The sequence below is a fragment of the Corythoichthys intestinalis genome, chromosome 9, assembly GCF_030265065.1.
Source record: "Corythoichthys intestinalis isolate RoL2023-P3 chromosome 9, ASM3026506v1, whole genome shotgun sequence".
Classification (NCBI taxonomy): Eukaryota; Metazoa; Chordata; class Actinopteri; order Syngnathiformes; family Syngnathidae; genus Corythoichthys; species Corythoichthys intestinalis.
In genome coordinates, this window is record NC_080403.1 from 49137236 (window position 1) to 49159281 (window position 22046).

Genomic DNA, 22046 nt, shown 5'->3' on the forward strand with positions numbered 1-22046 from the left:
ATTAAAAGAGGAGAACATCGATAAAAGCTTTTTTGACAAGAGCCGTCATCCAATCAGCAGTAATATATTTTTTGAATGTTCCTTCCATGAAACAGGTCTCGATTGGCTCTTTCCCAGATTGATATGCGAAATATTTTCGTGGCGAATAAATGGAACAATCAATATGGCGTGCCAGGTCAATGAATGGAGCTAATTCTAAGCATTTGTTCTCCGAGGGGTGGCGCCAGTGATGTTTTTTAGGCTCCTCATAATGGGATTTCATTTTATTCTTTGCATTATTGGCACCCCTTGTGCATTTTATGAATAGTGGCAACAAGTGTGGTGCCTTTGGACAATGATGAATGCGGTCTGCATCTGTTGTGCCTCTGAAGCGTATTTCCTTACATGTTCCAAGTCATTCATGTTACTCATGCAGCGTGTGACTGGTGGCACGCAGCCACAGCCCAGTTATTGTGGCCTTAGCAATATCACAGCTATGCCCAGCGTGAGCACGTTTGTGTATTTCAAGAGCTTGTAATAAAAGCCAGCGCACGACACTGGGAGCAGTGACTGTTGTCAGGCATGACGAGCTCAGTTGAAAAGGAGTGGGGTAGTCATCGCGAGGGGTCGCTAAAGTCAGGCTCCCAGGGTTGTAACAATAATCAATGGCTGTTATAGATTGTGACTAAACCAATGCATCAAGGTCTACAGAAGCACAATTTACATTTATCATTGCGTGGTAATCAAATGAACTTTCACTCATGTAAGGCCGCTTAATGGGGAATGTATAAAGTGGGAAAGAACTAAACATTAAAACAATAAATAATTCAAGCTATTCATTTAAAATTTTAAGACTTAATGAAAAAATATCTAAAAAAAAAAAAAAAAAAATAGGGAAAAGATCATCACAATGAAAAAAAAAAAAAAAAAAACGAGTAATTTTAGGGAAAATGTACCACGCCACTCATTATTATTAGAGAAACAAACAAAAAATAAACTATTGAAAAGAAGTATAAAAAATGTTTGACCAGAAATACACTAAGAAAAGAGAATATTAGGAGAAAAAAATGTCAACAAAAAAAGAAAATACTAGAAAACAATACATGTTAGATGAAAACAACACATTTGTATATTGCTTTCCTAAAATTACAACTCTTTTTTTATAAATCAGAACATTTTGAAGACACTAAAGTGTCGACATAAAAAAACAAATCGCAAGAATTTGTTTTTAAATCTTGAGTCATTGACAAGGTTGTTGTTTCCCAGAACTTACTTGACCCAAGAAGGTCATGCACTTACTTTTTTGGGTGTCATTTATGGTTTTCTGTAAAATATGTCTTTTGTCTTTATCTACATATGAATCACCTTACTCAGTGTTCCTTAAATTGCAGTTCATTTGAACTGATCTGAGTTAAATATCAGATAATATGCCAGATAATATCGTGATTAACAATCAAACCAACCAGTGGAAAGCAGGCGAAATAACCACAGAAGTGTGGTGTAATCTTTTCTAGTTGGCAACAAGAGAGGAATTTAACAGATCCTGAGACAAAACAAGCGGTGTAGCGGATTATGTGCGCGAGTCTGTAGCGGCGAGTTTTGCCCGTATGTCGCGTGACAGGCGCTCGTGTCTTCAGTCTCTCTGACCCAGAAACCGCGTGTCAAAGAGTTCCCTCGGGAACACAACATCCCACACATTAGTTCCTTGGGTGGACTATGTAGAGAGGATGTAGTGGTCACTACACAGGCCCTCCCAGAATTCAACCACATTGGATGCCAGGCGTAACACAACCAATCGGAATGATTGGGCGGATGCCCAGGGCGCCAGGTGGAAGACGAACAAACTGGACAAATGGGAGGACGTCCGTGATGCCAGGCATGGGACGACTGTACAAGAGGATCAGAGGACGGCCAGGATGCCAGGCGATGGACGACCGAGCAGGATGAGGAGCGCATCGTGCAGCACCGCTCAGGCGTGGCCGGAGAAGCTGGTGACCAGAGAAGCGGTACCTGTTACCGAGCCGTGGCCTGGGACGAGGATGACTGGTGGAACAAACCAAGCGTACCGGTCGTAACAGGAGTGAAAGAGGCACCGAAACCGGAGACAAAGCGATGTCATAGTCGGCCAGAGGCGTCGACACAGGAGAAACGTCGGCGGCAGCGATGGCAGGCGCTGGCAGAGGAGCGTCACTGAAGACTTCCGGAGGCGCTGGTACTGGAGCAACATTAGCCGCGGTGGCGTCCAGAGACGCTGGCACAGAAGCGACGTCAGTGAGGGCCACAGATGCAGAGACAGGATCGACATCAGCGGTGGCCAGAGACGCGGCGTCGTTGTCAAGAAGCCCAGGAACGGAAGCAGCGTGGTCGTCGAGAAGCGCCGTAGCTGAAGAGAGCTGTAGTGGCACTAGAGTCGAGATGGGAATGTCTGTGTCCGGAAGCGCCAGAGTGGGAGCGGGCTGTGGCAGCGCAGGCACCAGGACAAGAGCATGACTGCGAGGAAGCGCCACCATGGTCATCGGAAGCCTCGGGCAGTTGGACTCTCGTGACGTGCACCTCAGGCGTCTTTGAAGTTGTTAACTCTTAGATGCACAAGTTACTGGACCCTACATTCTTCCATAAGTGGGTCAAAAATGACCCATATTAGAACCAATGTGTTTTTATGCCATTTTGGTGAAGAATAATCACTTGTATATTGATAAGTATTATATTTAGGGCCACACAAGAATGATTCCATGCTTGAAATATCTTTATGATTCAATTAACATTAAAAAAATAAAACCGCAATATACTTTATCCTTCCTTGTATTTTATCATCAATGAGCTCACATGCATCTTTTTGGTGAGACAGCGGCACTAAGCCGTTGTGGAGGCACTGACCGATTTCTGAGGATATTGTGGCTCTGTGTTCTGCCCTGGGTGGGAGGTAATTCTCTCTGGTAAGAGCCCTACCCACTCATTCTGTTGGCCATGATTTGGACACTTTCTTCTTCAGAGGACACAAAAGTGGAATCTTATGAGTCAGATTGATCCTGTTCAGTTGGATTTCCAGGTGGACAAGTGCCAATGCCACTTGGACAATGGTCTGGGTCCTCAAAAACAGAAATTTCAGACACTTGAGTCCAACCCTGTCACTGTCTCTCCATCATACAATATCTGTAGGACCATTTCAGCTGTAAATCTAGCAGCTATGACATTTTGGAGAAGGAAACATAAGAGTATTGTTTTCAATAGATCAATATGTAGCTGTATAAATAAATACAGACACACACTATACAGTGCCCCCCATAATTATTGGCACCCCTAAAAAAGATGTGTTTTTTAGTTTCTAATATATATATTTTTTATTCAAATATTATGGGACCTTAATGGAAAAAAAGAGAAAAATCCAACCCTCAATACAAATGCATTCATTCAGTGGAGAAAAAATCCCACATAAAGAAAAAATTATTTGACATCAAATAATGTGTGTCACAATTATTAGCACCCCTGGTGTTAATACTTTGTACAACCCCCTTTTGCCAACAAAACTGAGATGGCCATGGGAGGAGCTTGATTTTGTGTCTGGTGAACCAGTTCTGTGTAGATTTGGCCATATGTTTAGGGTCATTGTCTTGCTGAAAGACCCAGTGATGACCCATCTTCAGCTTTCGGGCAGAGGGCTTGGCTTTTCAGCAAGGTCATCTTTCGTGGTACGAAAAGAGCCTCATACCAACTGTGAAGTATGGGGGTGGGTCAGTGATGCTGTGGGGCTGTTTCACCTTGTTAGGGTGCAGGGCATCATGAATGGTTTGAAATACCAGGACATTTTAAATTAAAATCTGTTGCCCTCTGTCCGAAAGCTGAAGATGGGTCATCACTGGGTTTTTCAGCAAGACAATGATGCTAAACATATAGCCAAATCTACACAGAAATGGTTCACCAGACACAAAATCAAGCTCCTCCCATGGCCATCTCAGTCCCCAGACCTTGTTTTGTTGGCAAAAGGGGTTTGTACACAGTATTAACACCAGGGGTGCAAATAATTGTGACACACATTATTTGATGTCAAATTAATTTTTTCTTCATGTGGGATTTTTTCCCCACTGAATGAATGCACTTGTATTGAAGGTTGGACTTTTCTCTTTTTTTCCATTAAGGTCCCATATTATTTGAATAAAAAATATATTCGAAGCTAAAAAAACAATTTTTTTTCAGGGGTGTCAATAATTATGGAGGGCACTGTATATATATACAGTAATGTTAGCTAACTTAGGCTAGGTTCATACCGCAGGTCTTAATGCACGAATCCAATTTTTTCGTGTTTTTCCGACTCGACTGAACGGGAAAAGGCGCATAAAAGTGGACTATTTCAAATTCGATCCAGGTCACTTTCGTATGTGGTTAAAATTCCATCCCGGCCACATTTTTCCAGTATGTGGCTGCGGTCTGAACTGTCAAATCCCTCAAATTGGAATTCATACAGCAATTAATGTCAACAAAGAGCGAGAGAGACAGGGCGCTACGGTAGCGGTGCAGCTGTGCATTATCGCCTAGCTTGAACACGGATTTTGGGGAAGGAGCAGGTTTGACAACAGTCTTAAAAAAAATAAAATGGGTTGAGAAAAAGCCTGACAATGCTCGGTTTTCTCTCTGCTCCAATGCTCCTGCGCATGCTGGCCAGTTTGTCCAGCGCATTTGGGACTGTGAATTAGAGCGCATGTGTGATACTTGAACAGGCTCAGTGGACAAAGGGAGTCCGAACGGGCACGCCAAAAAAACAGATAGGACCTGCGGTATGAACCTAGCCTTAGTTAGCTAGCTAGTTATGAAGTAGGTTAATTTGTTGATAAATAATAATAAAAAGAGTCATGAAAGACACACACACAAAATGCTATATGGACCTAATACTTACAGTACACATATCAGCTCTTGCTGTGTAAAATAATCCTCTTAAGGGATGTCACTTTTTACATACCTAGTCTGTGTGTTCCGTGGTAAATTTATTCCTGACAGCCAAAGTTCAAAAGAATGAAAGATTCCCATTGGATTCCATAGAAAATGCATGTGGGTCGTTTTTGACCCACATGTTGAAGCTTAGGGTATTAATACAAAAATGACATTTTCTTCAAATGTTCAAAAAGTTCATCAAAAATTTGAATGGCATTATATCAAAAACATGTTTTTTGAGCAATACCTGGAATATGAATTGATAACAAATTTTCAATCCAAAGATATTTCGAGAAAACAACCTCACAGGGTCATTTTTGACCCACTTAAGCAACTAAGGGTTAATGCGTACGATCGTTCAAAGAGCCTGAGAAGGTGCGCCTTGAGCCCCGTGTACTTGTTCCCCATCGGTGGAAAGACAACAAAGCGTTGAGCTTTGCCCGCCGCCGAGTACCCGAATGTAGACACAACGTGGTAGAAGCGTGTGGTATCGTCGGAAAAACCACAGAGGTCGAACACACAAAACATCGCCAGTTCGAGAAAGCCAGTGTCCGCCATTTTGTACAAAGTTCTTACTAAAACGTAGGGGGGCACCACTGTAGTGGATGATATGCGTGAGTCTGTAGTGGTGAGTTAAGCCCGTGTCTCGCGTGTCATGCGCTTGTGTCTCGAGTCTCCCTGACACGGAAACCGCGAGTCAAAGAGTTTCCCTCCGGAACACAACATCCGCCACATTAGTTCGTGGGTAAATTATGCAGAGAGTATGTAGTGGTCACTACAGCGTAATAATTTATTTACATTTGAAGTGTTACAGAAGCACTCCTACCCTATGAAAATACACATTTAGGGTTCAGTTGGGGTCCAGTTGCTCAGTTGTATGAAACATTCCCGCTCTCACATATGCAAACTTAAAAAGTACATGCAACTAGCAGTTGGTCGTCTTCCTGTTTCAGTTCATCTGCAGCGTTTACTTGATCCTTCTAGTTCACTTACTAATATAATCCAAAAGATGGCAGCACACTGGATTTGCTTTTGTTTTCTCCAGTTGTGCAGTTCCTTGTCACAACATATATTTAAAAAAAAAAAACATGCTTAAAATGTGTTTCTAGACAGCAAATGAAAATTACATTTCACCTTTGACTGCAAGTTTAGTTGAACATTCTACTCTGCCCAGAGCATTTTCTGCAACGACCATGTACTCCCCGCTGTCCTTGGACCCCACTTTGAGTATGGCCATGGAACAGACCCCACACGTGTTGGTGATGTAGTAATTGCTGTTGGCATTGATGCTGATGTTATTCCTGTACCAAGTTACAGTGGGCTTGGGGTTTCCAGTCACAGCACAGCTCATGTAGCACTGGTAGCTTTCTGTAGTGTTGCGCATTTTTAGCGGGACAGAAAAGGCGGGAGCAGCCTCAAAACTGCAGTCCTTTGAGGCCGGCAGATCCAAAGAAAATGTTCCTGGATGGGAGAAAATAGGAAGAGTTGGTAATGGATGCCATTACAGTCATTTATTATCGTGAAATACTTGGGCACACTTTTAGCTATCTACCACCCTGCCATCCTTTACGTTCATACCAGTGCAGGCATGATTTTCTGATTGATCTAAAGATTACCCTGACACAGATTATTGTATCTTTAGGCCCGTTAAGAGTGATTTTACACTCACTTACCTTCTCAGGAAATCACCAGAAATGACATTATCTTGACGTTTCCTTTATACCAAGCTACATGAGACCAGGACTTGCCAAAGACCAGAATTAATCAAGACAAAGACAAGACCAAAACTTTGACAAGACTAAGACCATAAAAATAGTTGATTTTTTTGTTTGTGTTCACAGTTGCAGAAAATAAAAATCCCAAGCTTCAAGACCACTTGATAGCGCCATAGAGCAATTGAACCATCGATGTAAAACTGTGAGTTTGAATGACCTTTGATTTAATGATTTAAGTAGGGCTGTCAAACGATTAAAATTTTTAATCGAGTTAATTACAGCTTAAAAATTAATTAATCGTAATTAATCGCAATTCAAACCATCTATAAAACATGCCATATTTTTCTGTAAATGATTGTTGGAATGGAAAGATAAGACACAAGATGGATATATACATTCAACATACGGTACATAAGTACTGTATTTGTTTATTATAACAATAAATCAACAAGATGGCATTAACATTATTAACATTCTGTTAAAGCGATCCATAGATAGAAAGACTTTTAGTTCTTAAATGATAAATGTTAGCACAAGTTATAGAAATTTTATATTAAAACCCCTCTTAATGTTTTCGTTTGAATAAAATTTGTTAAATTTTCAATCAAAAAATAAACTAGTAGCCCGCCATTGTTGATGTCAATAATTACACAATGCTCATGGGTGCTTAAGAACATAAAATCAGTCGCACCCAAGTGCCAGCAGAGGGCGACAAAACTCCAAAAAACAAAAGTAACAATGCACTGTGCTGTCATTTTATTTGCGTCAAATATTTTAACGTGATTAAAAAATTAATTACCGCGCGTTAACGCGATAATTTTGACAGCCCTAGATTTAAGTTACCCTGTTATTACTTGTCATTGTTCGTGAAGCGTCTGGAATCCATTTCTTCTGCTTATCTAAATCTAAACTCATACAGTGGGACAAATAAGTATTTAGTCAACCACCAATCGTGCAAGTTCTCCTAGTTGAAAAGATTAGAGAGGCCTGTAATTGTCAACATGGGTAAACCTCAACCATGAGAGACAGAATGTGGAAAAAAACAGAAAATCACATTGTATGATTTTTTAAAGAATTTATTTCCAAATTACAATGGAAAATAAGTATTTGGTCACTTAAAAACAAGAAAGATTTCTGGCTGTCAAAGAGGTCTAACTTCTTCTAATGAGGTCTAATGAGGCTCCACTCGTTACCTGTATTAATGGCACCTGTTATAACTCATTTTCGGTATAAAAGACACCTGTCCACGAGCTCAGTCAGTCACACTCCAAATTCCACTATGGCCAAAACCAAAGAGCTGTCGAAGGACACCAGAGACAAAATTGTAGACCTGCACCAGGCTGGGAAGACTGAATCTGCAATAGGTAAAACGCTTAGTGTAAGAAATCAACTGTGGGAGCAATTATTAGAAAATGGAAGACATACAAGACCACTGCTAATCTCCCTCGATCCGGGGCTCCATGCAAGATCTCACCCCGTGGCGTCAAAATGATAACAAGAAGGGTGAGCAAAAATCCCAGAACCACACAGGGGGACCTAGTGAATGGCCTACAGAGAGCTGGGACCACAGTAATAAAGGCTACTATCAGTAACACAATGCGCCGCCAGGGACTCAAATCCTGCACTGCCAGACGTGTCCGCCTGCTGAAGAAAGTACACGTCCAGGTCTGTCTGCGGTTCGCTAGAGAGCATTTGGATGATTCAGAAGAGGACTGGGAGAATGTGTTATGGTCAGATGAAACCAAAATAGAACTTTTTGGTAGAAACACAGGTTCTCGTGTTTGGAGGAGAAACAATACTGAATTGCATCCGAAGAACACCATACCCACTGTGAGGCATGGGGGTGGAAACATCATGCTTTGGGGCTGTTTTTCTGCAAAGGGACCAGGGCGACTGATCTGTGTAAAGGAAAGAATGAATGGGACCATATATCGAGAGATTTTGAGTGAAAATCTCCTTCCATCAACGAGGGCATTGAAGATGAGACGTGGCCGGGTCTTTCAGCATGACAATGATCCCAAACACACAGCCAGAGCAACAAAGGAGTGGCTTTGTAAGAAGCATTTCAAGGTCCTGGAGTGGCCTAGCCAGTCTCCAGATCTCAACCCCATAGAAAATCTGTGGAGGGAGTTGAAAGTGCGCGTTGCTCAACGACAGCCCCAAAACATCACTGCTCTAGAGGAGATCTGCATGGATGAATGGGCCAAAATATCAGCAACAGTGTGTGAAAAGCTTGTGAAGAGTTACAGAAAACGTTTTCCGTTATTGCCGACAAAGGGTACATAACAAAGTATTGACCCATGTTGACAATTACAGGCCTCTGTAATATTTTCAAGTGGGAGAACTGGCAAAATTAGTGGTTGACTACATATTTGCCCCACTGTATATAAATGGAACTTTGTCTGTGTGTGTGTGCCTCTGAGTGTGTGTTCATTCCCTATGGACTCTGAAACTGCTCAACCGATTTTCTTCAAATTTTACACATTTGTATTACAAGTGTCTGCAAGTGTTCTTAGGTAGGTTTTCTCGTGTAGTAACTCAGATAAATATCGAGAATCGAGACCTAATTTTAACCAAATTTTACACACCCATAGAGTGGAATTAATAGTGTTTATCAGAAGTTCCAAGGTTGGAGAGCTTTCAATAGTACAGAAAATCGACAAAATCCAAAAACCGATATATTCCAAATGCTCCCAAACAGTTTCTCAGATTTGAACGAAAATGGGCAGATTCTTGTTGGGGTCATTGGCAGTGACCATAAAAAATGTCACACCGGAGCGCCCCCAAATAGAGCAACAAATTGACAATCTATAAACTGGTTATAGGGCTACTTTCAAAACTGGTGTTGTTGGAATTCAGGCCACGCTACGCGCAAGAAGGAAAAGTAGGTCGCAGTGCATTAGAGTAGAAGTCGGATGCTGCGAAGCTAAATTGGCACCTTTAAAATGTGCCGCTATTAATGGGTTCAAGTCTTATATGCCTATGAAACAACGGCTCTACCTTAAAAGCAGGTGTCCCAAGAAGTGTACCCATGCGGCCCGGATTGTTAGGAACGAGGCAAAAATGACATGCTTCGGCGTCCTGCGTGCTCGTTTTTAAAAACTTCAACCATTTTTCAGTTGAGCAAAATGAAACAACTTGCAGCCCAAGATAGGTGGAACCTATCTAGCGTGGAACCACTGAATTGGCGGCCAAAAATCATGGCGAAGCCCTGGCTTCGTGGTTCTTATGTGTCGATTTAATAAACCTAGGCGCCAACAACTCAGCACAATGTACATTACAAGTTGGAATTGATACTCCTTGCTTTCATGAGCATCACAAAATGGTTGGTGGCTATTCTTGGTAAAGTTACTGCGTCAGTAAAGCGAACAACTAAACTGTTTGACTATTTTGCTCAAATCATGTGGCAATGCATCTAGTCTATATATTGCGATCCATTTTATTAAAATTTGACGCGTATTGTGACATCTTGTATCGCAATAAGAAGCCAAACGATATTTTGTCCCAAATCTAGTCAACTCCAAGGATATCGGAGGTACATTTTTTGCGATTGTCTAACGCAGGGTTCGGGAACCCCTCAGCTTAAATGTGGAATCCGCCGGCTCACTTGACATTAACCAGCTATGATGAGCTGATGGCGAATTTACACATTAATTTTGGACACTTCAAATGTGCCTTGCAATAATATGCTTCAAGTCAGGTCGCGAGATCGCTTCATGCGTTAAGTCACCACTCGGACAGCGGCAGGGTCGGCCCCTCCCGACTCCATGCCGAGCGAACTGGAGTATATAAAAAATTAAACCGCGAAAGGGAACCGCGTGGTTTCCCAAGTCACACAGGCGTTCTTACGCTTTCGTGACTTTTTGGACTGTCAAATTGAGCAAGACTCTTGAAACAACCACCCAAAGAGCCTCCGCCTTTTTCGGCCACTGTTACGCACACGTCCCCCTGGTGGTCCCCGATTGTGGTTTCCGCTTCCAGGAAATGTATGCAGCACCACATAATGTTTCTCTTTATTATTTTTTTCTTGTGGTGAGTGCATAACTGCGCAACGATTATAACAACCCAAGTAACGATGTTAGACTTTCTCTTTTGTTTTCTCAAGATTTATTTCAATCGCAACTCGGCGACTGCTCGTAAAACCAGAGCGTGACCACCCTCTGCCTCCCGTGTAATGCATTCAAATGCGTTCACGAACGAAACACTGCTTACAAAACCTACTTGGACAAGCTGGCAAAAGAGCATTTAATATACAATGTGTGTTTTTATACATACATACCGTATTTTTTGGACTGTAAGTCGGTTTTTTTCATAGTTTGGCTGGGTGTGCGACTTATACTCAGGAGCAACTTATGTGTGAAATTATTAACACATTATGATATCATTTCACATGTTATTTTGGTGTTTTTGAGTGACACTGATGGTTTGGTAAACTTGTTAGCATGTTCTTTATGCTATAGTTATCTGAATAACTCTTAATAGCTATGGCCACATTCGCGTTCTGCCTTTGGCAATGTGTGTTCAATTGTATTATTGAGTTTTTTTATACTGAAATGCATGCTTTTAGTTTGTGGCGCTTTCACGCCCACATGGGGGCGCACTCGCACTTGTTTACGCAAAGAACAGCACTCACACGCCAGAAGAAGACGGACACCTATGCAGCGTCTCTGAGCGAGTGGGCGAGAGAGAGAGAGAGACACGGCTGCGAAACTACGTTCAATGTTTATGCTTGCAAAATATCTCCACAGAGGCAACGCCTGTGTGGATCATCTTTTCTGTTGTTGCAGTGTGTTTTCCACCCGCGATCGGACACTTAGAACCAGTTGTCTGGTTGGTTGAAAGATGTGCTAATGCTAGCGAACCCATGCTAACCGTTTGTGTCATTGCTGTAATCGCACCTTATTATCATTTATTTAACTTGTTGCGAACCTGTTTGGTATTGAGGACGAAATTGATTCAGTAAATTATACTGACGTCCAGCATTGTCATTTGGGAGTTTAGCTCACTGTATAGCCAGGACCGAGCCGTAGCGTCCTGGTGAGGACAGTATATTCGCATTTCGTTGTTCATGCACTGTACACTGTACACTTATTCAGCATGTTGTTCTCTATTTTTATATTAAATTGCCTTTCAAGATGACATATCTGTTCTATGTGTTGGATTTTATCAAGTAAATTTCCCCCAAAAATGCGACTTATATTCCGGTGCGACATATATATGGCGGAAAACACAGACAAGACTGAAAAAGCAGTTTCTGCTCTTGCACTCCTCTTTAAAAGAAACTGCTGTACTTCAAGTCAAAACGAGTGTTGTGTTTGATAGAACAACATGTCTATATGCTGCGATAGCAGAATCATGGCACATTAAGCCCCCGAACTATTTTTAATTTGTCCATTTTACCCTGAAAACCCCCGTTTACAGACGTCGCGCAACCGCTTTTGTTTCAACCCAGCCTTAAAACGAAGGAAATGAATTATATTTATTATTCAAAATGTCTGTCGTTTTTAGCTTAGAATGATTAATTGATGTCTCATATTTCGTTTAAAAAAAAAAAACGACTTTAAAAAATTATTCACTTGCATATTTTAAACTTTTAAACAAATTATGTCACAATGAAAAAATGGCGTGTGTAAAAAAGTCGCGAATATCGATCTCATAACTATCGCCTAATTGTATTTTTTTTTTTTTTTTTGTTACTGTCGCATTTTCGCCGATATGTTGGATGAAAATTGAAAAAGAAAAAGTTTAAAAGGGTAAATATATGAAAAAGAAAATCTCGACCACTCCTTGATGTCTGCGATTTTTGCATCGCGACCCTTGTTATATTACCATGTTTCACCCATACAATCCAAAAAAAATCCAGCTGTGGCCATTCACAGCTGTGTCTTGACACTTAGTGATACATGCGACATGGAGTTTTCTGATCAAAACAAGGTAAGTACGCGATAATTTCTCGTTAAAGTCCTGGCGTCTGTAATTCTGCTCTCGCGTGCTCTCACCTCCAGATAGGGTTTTTGTTGTTTAAAAAACATATTTTTTAAAATGCCCTCCTGTTCAAAATTTTTCTTCCCACAGAAAACTGAGATTTTAAGCTTTCCAATGATGTATCACACATGCATATCGGACAATTTTGAAAGTTGGCTAAATTGGGGGTCTCAGAGAAGAACTTCAAGTCACCTGAGTGTTTTCCGCCATATGTTTTTTTTTCCCCTTCGTTGGGCATTTTAAGGCTGGTGTGACTTATACTCAGGTGCGACTTGTAGTCCGAAAAATACGGTACACATAGACATACACTGTATGGCTCTTGTGGAATCACATTTTAAAATATGTTGGGTTTTGGCTCTGTCTGTCTAAAAGGTTCCCGACCCCTGGTCTAGTGGAACTAAGTGATAGACTGGAATGCTATTGATCAGACTCAAGATTTTGAGGATGAGACACCATGCACTAAACAGGCATTTTTTGAAATATAAAGAATACTTACCTTTCTCTCTCTTCACTTCCCAATTTAGCGACTCCGAGGGTTTAGATGTTCCCATGTCATTCTTGGCATAGACACGGAACTTGTACTGTCTTCCTGGCAAGATATTAATGACAGTGAACTTGTTGTTGAAGAGATGGTCCGCCACTGTTTGCCAAGTGCGCTTGACAGAGTCACGCTTGGTGATCATGTAGTGCAGCCTGTCATCTTTTTTTTCATCTGGAGATGCGGTCCAAGAAATGGTCACCGTTGCAGAAACGTTCTCTTCTAACTCCACTGGACCTGGAGGCCTGGGGTCATCTAGGAAAATAAAGAACATTAAGGCACAAAAAACGGTACACTCTCTAATTAGTCATCTATATCAGGGGTCCCCAACCTTTTTTGCACCACAGACCGGTGTTATTTGGGTCTTTTTTTTCACGGACTGGTGTTCTGACAAATTTTGCAACCCATCAAAAATTGCAACGATGCGGTTCTGCGCATGCGTGTAACGTTAAACATGGCCGCAAATGCAGCGATTCCAAAGTAAACACTACAAATATCCTTCAAAGAAAGGAATATTAACTTACGTTTGATCATGGAAGGACATGTAGAGAAGTTCTCAGCAGATACATCCTGCCATGTTAGCTGCACACAACAACTCCACACCGCTCTCTCACCATTAACGACTTCGCCTTGTCATTAAGCATTAATTAAGAAGCCCATTTCACAAAGATACGATGATGGAAATTGTAGCAAGGTTTTCAATGCTCTCGTAACGATGTCAGGATATTCCAGAATGACTTTAATCCAGAACCTCGGTTGAGGTGTTGTTTCAAATGTACGTTTAAGGTCGCCGTCATTTGCGATCTCTACAAGCGGATCCTCTTGTTGCACAAACATGCTCGAATCACTCGGTTTATTCACAAACGGGTCACGAATCCACTCCTTCGCAGTTCGTGGGTCTTCGAGGTTGTAGGCTCATCTTCTGGCTCGTCAGTTGCCCTTTTCGCCGTAAAAAATGTCTGCAAAGACGTCTGCTTTCCAGTCATCTTCGCTCGTGTGGGGGCTAATTATTTCCGGGAACAAATGTGCTGTGCCCGCGGCCTTGTAATACGTTATTATCGAGGACAAGCGCCCATAGATATATTTTATACGCAAAACAAGATGTACTGCTAGCAATCCAATCAATGGATTTCTATGACGACACTCTCATCGATCCTGTAGTATTATATCTAGAGTAGACAGGGATATTGGTGTGTTAAACAGGGGCACAGGGTTAATTTGGCCAGAATGCGGTCATTAATAAATTATTATTTCTGTGTGGCCCGGTAGCAAATGCGCCATGGACCGGTACCGGTCCGCAGCCCGGCAGATAGTGACCCCTGATCTATATGGATGACCAAGAAAATCTAGAAATTACCTGTGACTCTTATTTCAATAGTGCATGCCTCCTGACCAACGATGTTCCTCAAGATCAGAGTGTAGATCCCAGTGTCTTGATGCTCAGATGACGCGATCATTAACTGCGATGATGTATCGGTATTGCTCACTGTGACGTGCTTGGGAAGAGGCATACCATCCTTAAGCCATGTAATCGTCGGTAATGGAGAAGCCTGCCAATAGCATCAGACACATTTGAGAAATCTGTCATAATGTAAAAAATAGGTTGTGCGGATTTTTTGTGCAAACTGAACCTGGAAGTTAAAGTTGATCCTTGTGCAGTTGCCAGCTCTCGTTACAACAAAGTTTTTGATTTTTCTGTCAGTAAAGTGAGGTTTCACTGTAGGTGAAAGAGAAGACAAAATCATTTTGGGAAAAAATGTCTCCAATAAGTCTACTCATTCACCTGGTGGAGGCATTGCAGTTATATAGTTGTCCAACTCTTGAGGTTCACCATCTCCACCCTCATTGGTGGCTAACACCCTCACCCAGTACATGGCCATTGACTTTAGACCCATTATGGTGAAGGAGTTCGTAATGATGGCGCTAGAGTTACAGCGACCCCATTCTGTGTCTTCTGCAGGTCTGATCTCCACAAAATATCCCTTGGCTTCATCCTGGACCCCTTCTTCTTCCTTTGGTTTTGTCCAGCTCAGAGACAAGGTGCTGTACGTAGAATCCGTCACTTTCAGGTCTTTGACTTTTCCAGGAGGCTCTAAAATGGTCAACAAAGATTATAGTGGTAGTAGTGAATACTGAGCAGTACGCTTAGTATCTATTGATAGTTTGGATTTTGCAATACTTCTTACTTTTTGGATCCCGTGCAAAAACAAGCTCAGAAGGTGCACTTGGCTCTCCGGCGCCGGAAATATTGATCGCTGTCACGCGGAATTCATACTCGATGCCTTCAACTACGTCTTTCGCAGCATAGTTTTTTCCTGGTATTGCACGAGATAGTTAAATCAGATTGCTGGGCTGGTCCAATGATTTTCAGCAAAAAAATCATATCTGATTTTTTTCCCCAATCAAACTAAAGACCGTGAAAGCGCAAGGCAAGTTTAACCCATTTTAGGGGACTCATTGAGCTCATTTGCTTCAATTGAAACTTGAGGAAAAAAATGCCATTAGTCCCAGTTCAAATGAATTGCATGTCTATTGTCAGCGACAACTGTCGCTCTAAACTTAATTACAAATGCATACACGAACATATTTTAGCTGAAACAACTCAAACCAGAGCGCAGCTGTCCTTTGTCCATGTCAGACGAGTCTGCTCGTCAGTCATACAGTCCAGCCAGACCCAACTCTGCCGCAAGAGGGCAGTGTATCCATCATTAAACAAAATACAATACTTTTGGACTTTTTGGATATTTATTTTGTAGGGGTATTTAAGGAGTTAGTTCCGACATAGGCAGAAATTTGGGTTACGTTGCCAGCGTAGGAACGGAACCGCTATATATATCGCAAACCCCCTAAAAGTCGCAATGTCATTTTTTTCCCCCAATATCATGCAGCCCTAGTATAAAACTATAAAGGGTTAAAAAATGTTAAATGTAGGGCTGTCAAACGATTAAAAATTTTAATCGAGTTAATCACAGCTTAAAAATTAATTAATTGCAGTTCAAACCATCTATAAAATATGCCATATTTTTCAGTAAATCATTGTTGAATGGAAAGATAAGACACAAAACGGATATATACATTCAACATACTGTACATAAGTACTGTATTTGTTTATTATGACAATAAATCAACAAGATGGAGGGCGACAAAACACTAAAAAACACAAGTAACAAGTGACCATGGCACTGTGCTGTCATTTTAATCTGTTTGAGCGGGGCATGTACATTAATTGCGTCAAATATTTTAACGTGATTAATTTAAAAAATTAATTACCGCCCTTTAACGCGATAATTTTGAGAGCCCTAATTAAATGCTGAACAAAGTACTTGTATAAAGTGTAAAAAGTCTGTCTTGAATATCTTTTTCCTCTCCCCCATTTGTGCTGTCAGCCCCCTAAAAACAAAATAATTTTTCAAAGGAACAAACTGTTTGTCATGGGAAAATCTATTGAATAACTGGTTGCTAGATATGCGTTTTAGCAAAACAACAACAACAACAACAACAAAAATCGAATAATTGATAATAATTACAATGACAAGAAAATCTGTACGATCAATTCATAAAATGGATGAATTGCTCAGACCTATCAGATTGCGTTGCAAATGTTTAATACGAATGTTTGCAAATGCGTTCAAATTAGGGTTTTCAAACGATTAAAATTTTTAATCGAGTTAATCACAGCTTAAAAATTAATTAATCGTAATTTGAACCATCTCTAAAATATGCCATATTTTTCTGTAACTTATTGTTGGAATGGAAAGATAAGACACAAGACGGACATAAACATTCAACATACTGTACATAAGTACTGTATTTGTTTATTATAACAATAAATCCACAAGTGCCAGTTCTCTTTCCTATCTCTATTTTTTGAGAGATAGGAATATTATTTTTGTTGTGCTTTCACTAAATGATACTGTAGCGACTTAACTGTTCCGCCCATATGCATGATGGGAAATTGGGTAACCATGACTGTCAGTAGTGGCTGCAAATGGTATACAGTATGTTCTGCATTGTGTTCACTTAGGCGTGTTAAGAAAAAGAAAGTCTCCTGCTCCGCCCAAATGCATGATGGGAAGTTGGGCAACCATGACTGTCAGTAGTGGCTGCAAATGGTATACAGTATGTTCTGCGTTGTGTTCACTTAGGCGTGTTAAGAAAAAGATTGCCTCCTGCTCCTCTCAAATGCATGATGGGAAGTTGGGCAACGATGACTGTTAGTAGTGGCTTCCAAAGCTTAGGCCAATAAAAGGCGCGGTCCAATAAACGCCTGTGTCCACTCGCATTTCTCTGCCTTTTTGCTCTCAGTGTGCTAAAACGGCATCATTGTGAACTGTATGAGGCAACATATGAACGGGTCATTCCGTCCATGCATTAATTGGAGAGATGTCCTGATCGATCGGGTCCGATCATGTCATTTTCAAAGTATCGGAATCAGCAAAAAAATATTGGCCATGTCTTTTTTTAATATATATATATATATATAGATATAGATATAGATATATATATTAATCGTTTTCTAAATGTATTTAACGTTACAGACATAATATGTTACACTCAGCCAGAGTCTTTAGTTTAGGCTTAAGGTACCAATAACAGCGGTAATTAATTTTTAAAAAATGTATCACGTTAAATATTTAACGCAATTAATGCATGCATTGCATGATCCACTTACGCATTGTCGCGCTCAATCTGTAATGGCTCCGTTTTACCCATTTAGAGAGATAAAAGGCTGCGTAAAATGAGTAGAGTAAATTTTGGCAGCCTTTGGATCCTTTATAATAGGCTAAAGCCTTATAATCCCTCTCCCTACGATTAGAAATATCATGGGATGCAATGTGGGGAAGCAAGGTAGTAATTTTAATTAGTAATTAGTAAATCTTTTTCTTAACCCCTTATGTTATTTCCAAACGCAGAGAAGATATATGAATAGGTAGCACTACGCACAGTCATGGGCCCACTTCCCATCATGCATTTGGGTTGAATGGCTGCAGTATCATTTACTGAAAGCTCAACAAATACACTAGATGGCAATATTTAGTCACAATATACAAAGTCACAAGTCTTTCTATCCGTGGATCCCTCTCACAGAAAGAATTTTAATAATGTAAATGCCATCTTGAGGATTTATTGTCATAATAAACAAATACAGTACTTATGTACTGTATGTTGAATGTATATATTCGTCTGGTTTTTTTTCATTTTTTTCCTAATGCAGTACTTATGTACTGTATGTTGAATGTATATATTCGTCCGAGTTTTATTCATTTTTTTCTTAATGCATTGCCAAAATGTATATGATTGGGAAAAATTATCGGGAATGATTGGAATTGAATCGGGAGCAAAAAAAAAGCAATCGGATCGGGAAATATCGGGATCGGCAGATACTCAAACTAAAATGATCGGGATCGGATCGGGAGCAAAAAAACATGATCGGAACAACCCTAGTTAATTGCATCAAATATTTTAACATGATTAATTAAAAAAATTAATTACCGCCCGTTAACGCGATAGATTTGACAGCCGTAGTTCAAATTCCATAATTTTACCTTTGACAAGCTCATCTGGTACGTTGACAAGGCCCCACAAGTTGCTGCCGTTCTTTCTTTTCTCAACATTGTATCCCAAAATATTGGTCCCACCAGTGTTTGAAGGGGCAGACCATGTAAGGTTGATGCAGTCTTTAAAAGCACTTACAACTTTCAAACCGGTGGGAGGTCCGGGGTATGCTGCAAAAAAATAATTCAATTTTTGAATCATAAACAAACGCAGTTGTAATTTTTAGATAAATCACCTTTGGTTCCTGCTTGAATGTCATCTGTTTCCATCATATCACTGATGCCTTGATCGTTCTTCGCACTGATGTGATAGCAGTATTTTCTTCCGTGATCCACATCCGAGTCCCTGAATTTGGCTTCGGGACCCGTTTTGCCCAGTTTCTTCCAACTGTTTCGGCCGATTTGTTGGCGTTCCAGGATGTAATCTGTTATAAGGGAGCCTCCATTGTCTTTGGGAGGCCTCCATTTGAACTCGATACATTGTGCTGAACTTTCGATGATGTCTACGGGGCCAAGTGGCGGAGTTGGTTTGTCTGGGATTAAAACAGAAAAAAACACACACAGTCTCGTAAAAAGTAAACCGTCCTTTCCTGTATTATTTTATTGCAGATTTATACCAATTAAAAACCTCAATTTCTGTTTACTTGGGTTGTCTTTGTGAGATTTTAAATGGAATTTAATAATGTGAAACATTTAAGATGGGCTAATAAGATAAACTGGATTTCATTAACGTGACAATTTTCTTTTCACAATATTGTACATACCGAGAACAACGAGTTGAGTGGCCGCCTCTTTAGTTCCAAATTCATTTTTAATCTTTATCTTTATTTCCCCCGAGGTTTTTCGATTGCACTTGAGCAGCTGTAGGCGAGTGTGTGTGGAGGACTTTTCAATTCTGGTGCGCGTGTCCTCCACCAGCTCTTCGCCTTCGTTATACCACTGGATTTTCATGGGCTCCCGGCCAACAAAGGACATCCTAAAGGCCACATCCTTTCCGGTTTTAACGATAGCCGGCTTTAAGAACTCACTGAGGTCATCCTTGTTCATTCTCGGGGGATCTGTTGGAAGAGCACTTATTGTTTTATCCTGGTCATTCATCATCAAATGACTTCTTCAAGAGTTTCTCATTTTTTTCTCTTGTGGCTACCTTCAACGATCACCATCGCCTCCGTTTTACGGCCATCGGCTTCAAAGCGGTACTTTCCAGAATCTTCTTCTTTACAGTTTTTAAACAAAAGCTTGCGATAGCTTCCGTCTTCAACAATTGAGACATCATCTGTGGATTTCATCTAAAAAATAACACATTGGACTCATTGAAAATAACATGTCATCCATAGACTTCACTATCAGGTGACGAGACAGCCCCTACAGACATTGTGCCAGGGCTTACCGTAGGGGGCTGGGCCAGGCAAAGCGTCGTTGCAGCTTTTACTGCTAAAAACTCAAACGCACGCTGTATTCTAACGCCGGATTTAGGTGGAAACAGGACGAAAGGTGAAGTACATACAAGCAGGCAGGTAGGGATGGGAATCGAAATCCGATTCCAGTTCCGAACCGGTTCCTAGTGTTTCGAGGCCTCGACATCACAATGAAAAAGCCTTAACGATCCCTTTAGATTCCTAAAGACTCATATTGCGTCGTGACGTTTCTTGTTGTCCAGACGCATCAAACTAGCATGGCGTCAAGAACCACTCGCTCCAAAGTTTGGCTACACTTCACCAGGAAAGAGGGTGAAAATGAAAGGTTACGATGGTTTAGCACAAGCATTGCAGCCGTAAACAAAACAATGACAGCACGTTGGTTCAAAAACTTCAATCGCTCAAAAGTGTGTCTTTACTTCACGAGGAAAAAATTACAACAAAGCGACTTGCAGTCATTGCAAGGTGGAGATAACTGCATCGGGAAGGAATACGACCGCAATGTCCTCACCGAGACGCTAAGGCACAGTCCTGGCTAAACAGCTAGCTAAACTCCCAAATGACGATACAGAAGATGTTGGTATAATTTGCTGACTTTATTCAACCATCACTTGAAGAGTAAAACTAAAAATAGAAATGAAACAAATCAATCCCCAATAACAAACAGGTTTGCATCAACGTAAATCAGCGATGATTAGCTGCTAATACATTAATAACACAAACTGTTAGCATGCGTTCGCTAGCATTAGCACATTGTTCAAACCACTACACAACTGGATTTAAGTGTCCGATCGCGAGTGGAAACACACAACAAGAACACAAAAGATGATACATACAGGCGTTGCCTCTGTAGATATTTTACAAACATTAACAAAAAACGTAGGCTCGTAGCAGTTGTTCCCTCTCTCACTAACTCACTCACTCGCTTGGATGCGGCACTTCTTCGCGTGTAAGCGTGCTCTTCTTCACGTGAGGAAGCGCAAGGGCGCCCCCACTTGAGCGTGAAAGCACCATAAAAACTAAAAGGAATGCATTTCAATATAATGGTAAATAATACACTTTAACACAGGGGTCCCCAAACTACGGGCCGCGGGCTGGATACGGCCCCCTGAACCAGAGAGCATTTTGAATTTTTTTTTTTTTTCCCCCCTCAATACTGTTATTTATTTCCCGGCCTTTTTCTGTGAAGAACTCAGAGAGGGTTATATGGTTATTATCTATTTAATTAATAGTGTTACTATTATTTATTATTATTGTATTATACAATATTATAATTTTTATTTCATTTACTTTTGTTACGTGAAGAATCCAGAAAGTGTTATTTGATTGTGGCTTTCTGATAAACAATAATTTTTTTACATAAGGCACTCCTGCAATCGTCACACTTTTTCTGTTACAACAGAGAAGGGAAAAGTTATGTGGCCCTCACAGGAAAAACTTTAGGGACCCCTGCTTTAACACATATTGCCAAAGGCAGAACAACGACCTATATGCCAATATATATCAATATTTTTTATTTCTATTAGAAAAATGTTTCAGTAAAATGTTACACATTCTTGTGCATTTGCCACTTATTGCCACGGTTAACATTGAGGCTTTCGGCCTCTTTTGACCTCGTTGTGAGTTTGTAAGGTTTAGACTTCTGATTAAACAAACTCGATGCCGCGTACAATCTATAAAGATGCCGTTTTACCTATAGATAATGCTAAAAGGCAGCGTATAATGAGTAGAGAGAATTTTGACAGTCTTCGGAGCCATTTTTTATGTGGCTAAAGCCTTACAATACCTCTCTCAGCAATTAAAATGATGTGGGAGGCAATGTGGGGAAGAAAGGTAGTAGTTGATCATTTTCTTAACACCCTATGTTCTTTCCCAACGCAGAGAAGATATATCAATTGGTGCCCCTATGCACAATCATGGTTGTATGTTG

The 22046-nt window shown here is 40.7% G+C and overlaps 1 protein-coding gene across 1 annotated transcript in view; it reads right to left on the bottom strand.

Moving 5' to 3' along the window:
* Positions 1-5972: 5972 nt before the first annotated feature.
* The window catches only part of LOC130922088 (immunoglobulin-like and fibronectin type III domain-containing protein 1), a 30602-nt gene continuing 14528 nt past the window's right edge, over positions 5973-22046 (bottom strand). Inside the window, exons 12-21 of the mRNA XM_057846603.1 lie at positions 19846-19987; positions 19463-19756; positions 18935-19231; positions 18690-18869; positions 15330-15458; positions 14927-15235; positions 14775-14860; positions 14501-14693; positions 13102-13398; positions 5973-6366 (exon numbers count right to left, since the gene is read on the bottom strand). Of these exons, the coding sequence (XP_057702586.1) occupies positions 6029-6366; positions 13102-13398; positions 14501-14693; positions 14775-14860; positions 14927-15235; positions 15330-15458; positions 18690-18869; positions 18935-19231; positions 19463-19756; positions 19846-19987 (2265 nt within the window). The 3' untranslated portion in view covers positions 5973-6028. The remainder of the gene's footprint in view (positions 6367-13101; positions 13399-14500; positions 14694-14774; positions 14861-14926; positions 15236-15329; positions 15459-18689; positions 18870-18934; positions 19232-19462; positions 19757-19845; positions 19988-22046) is intronic.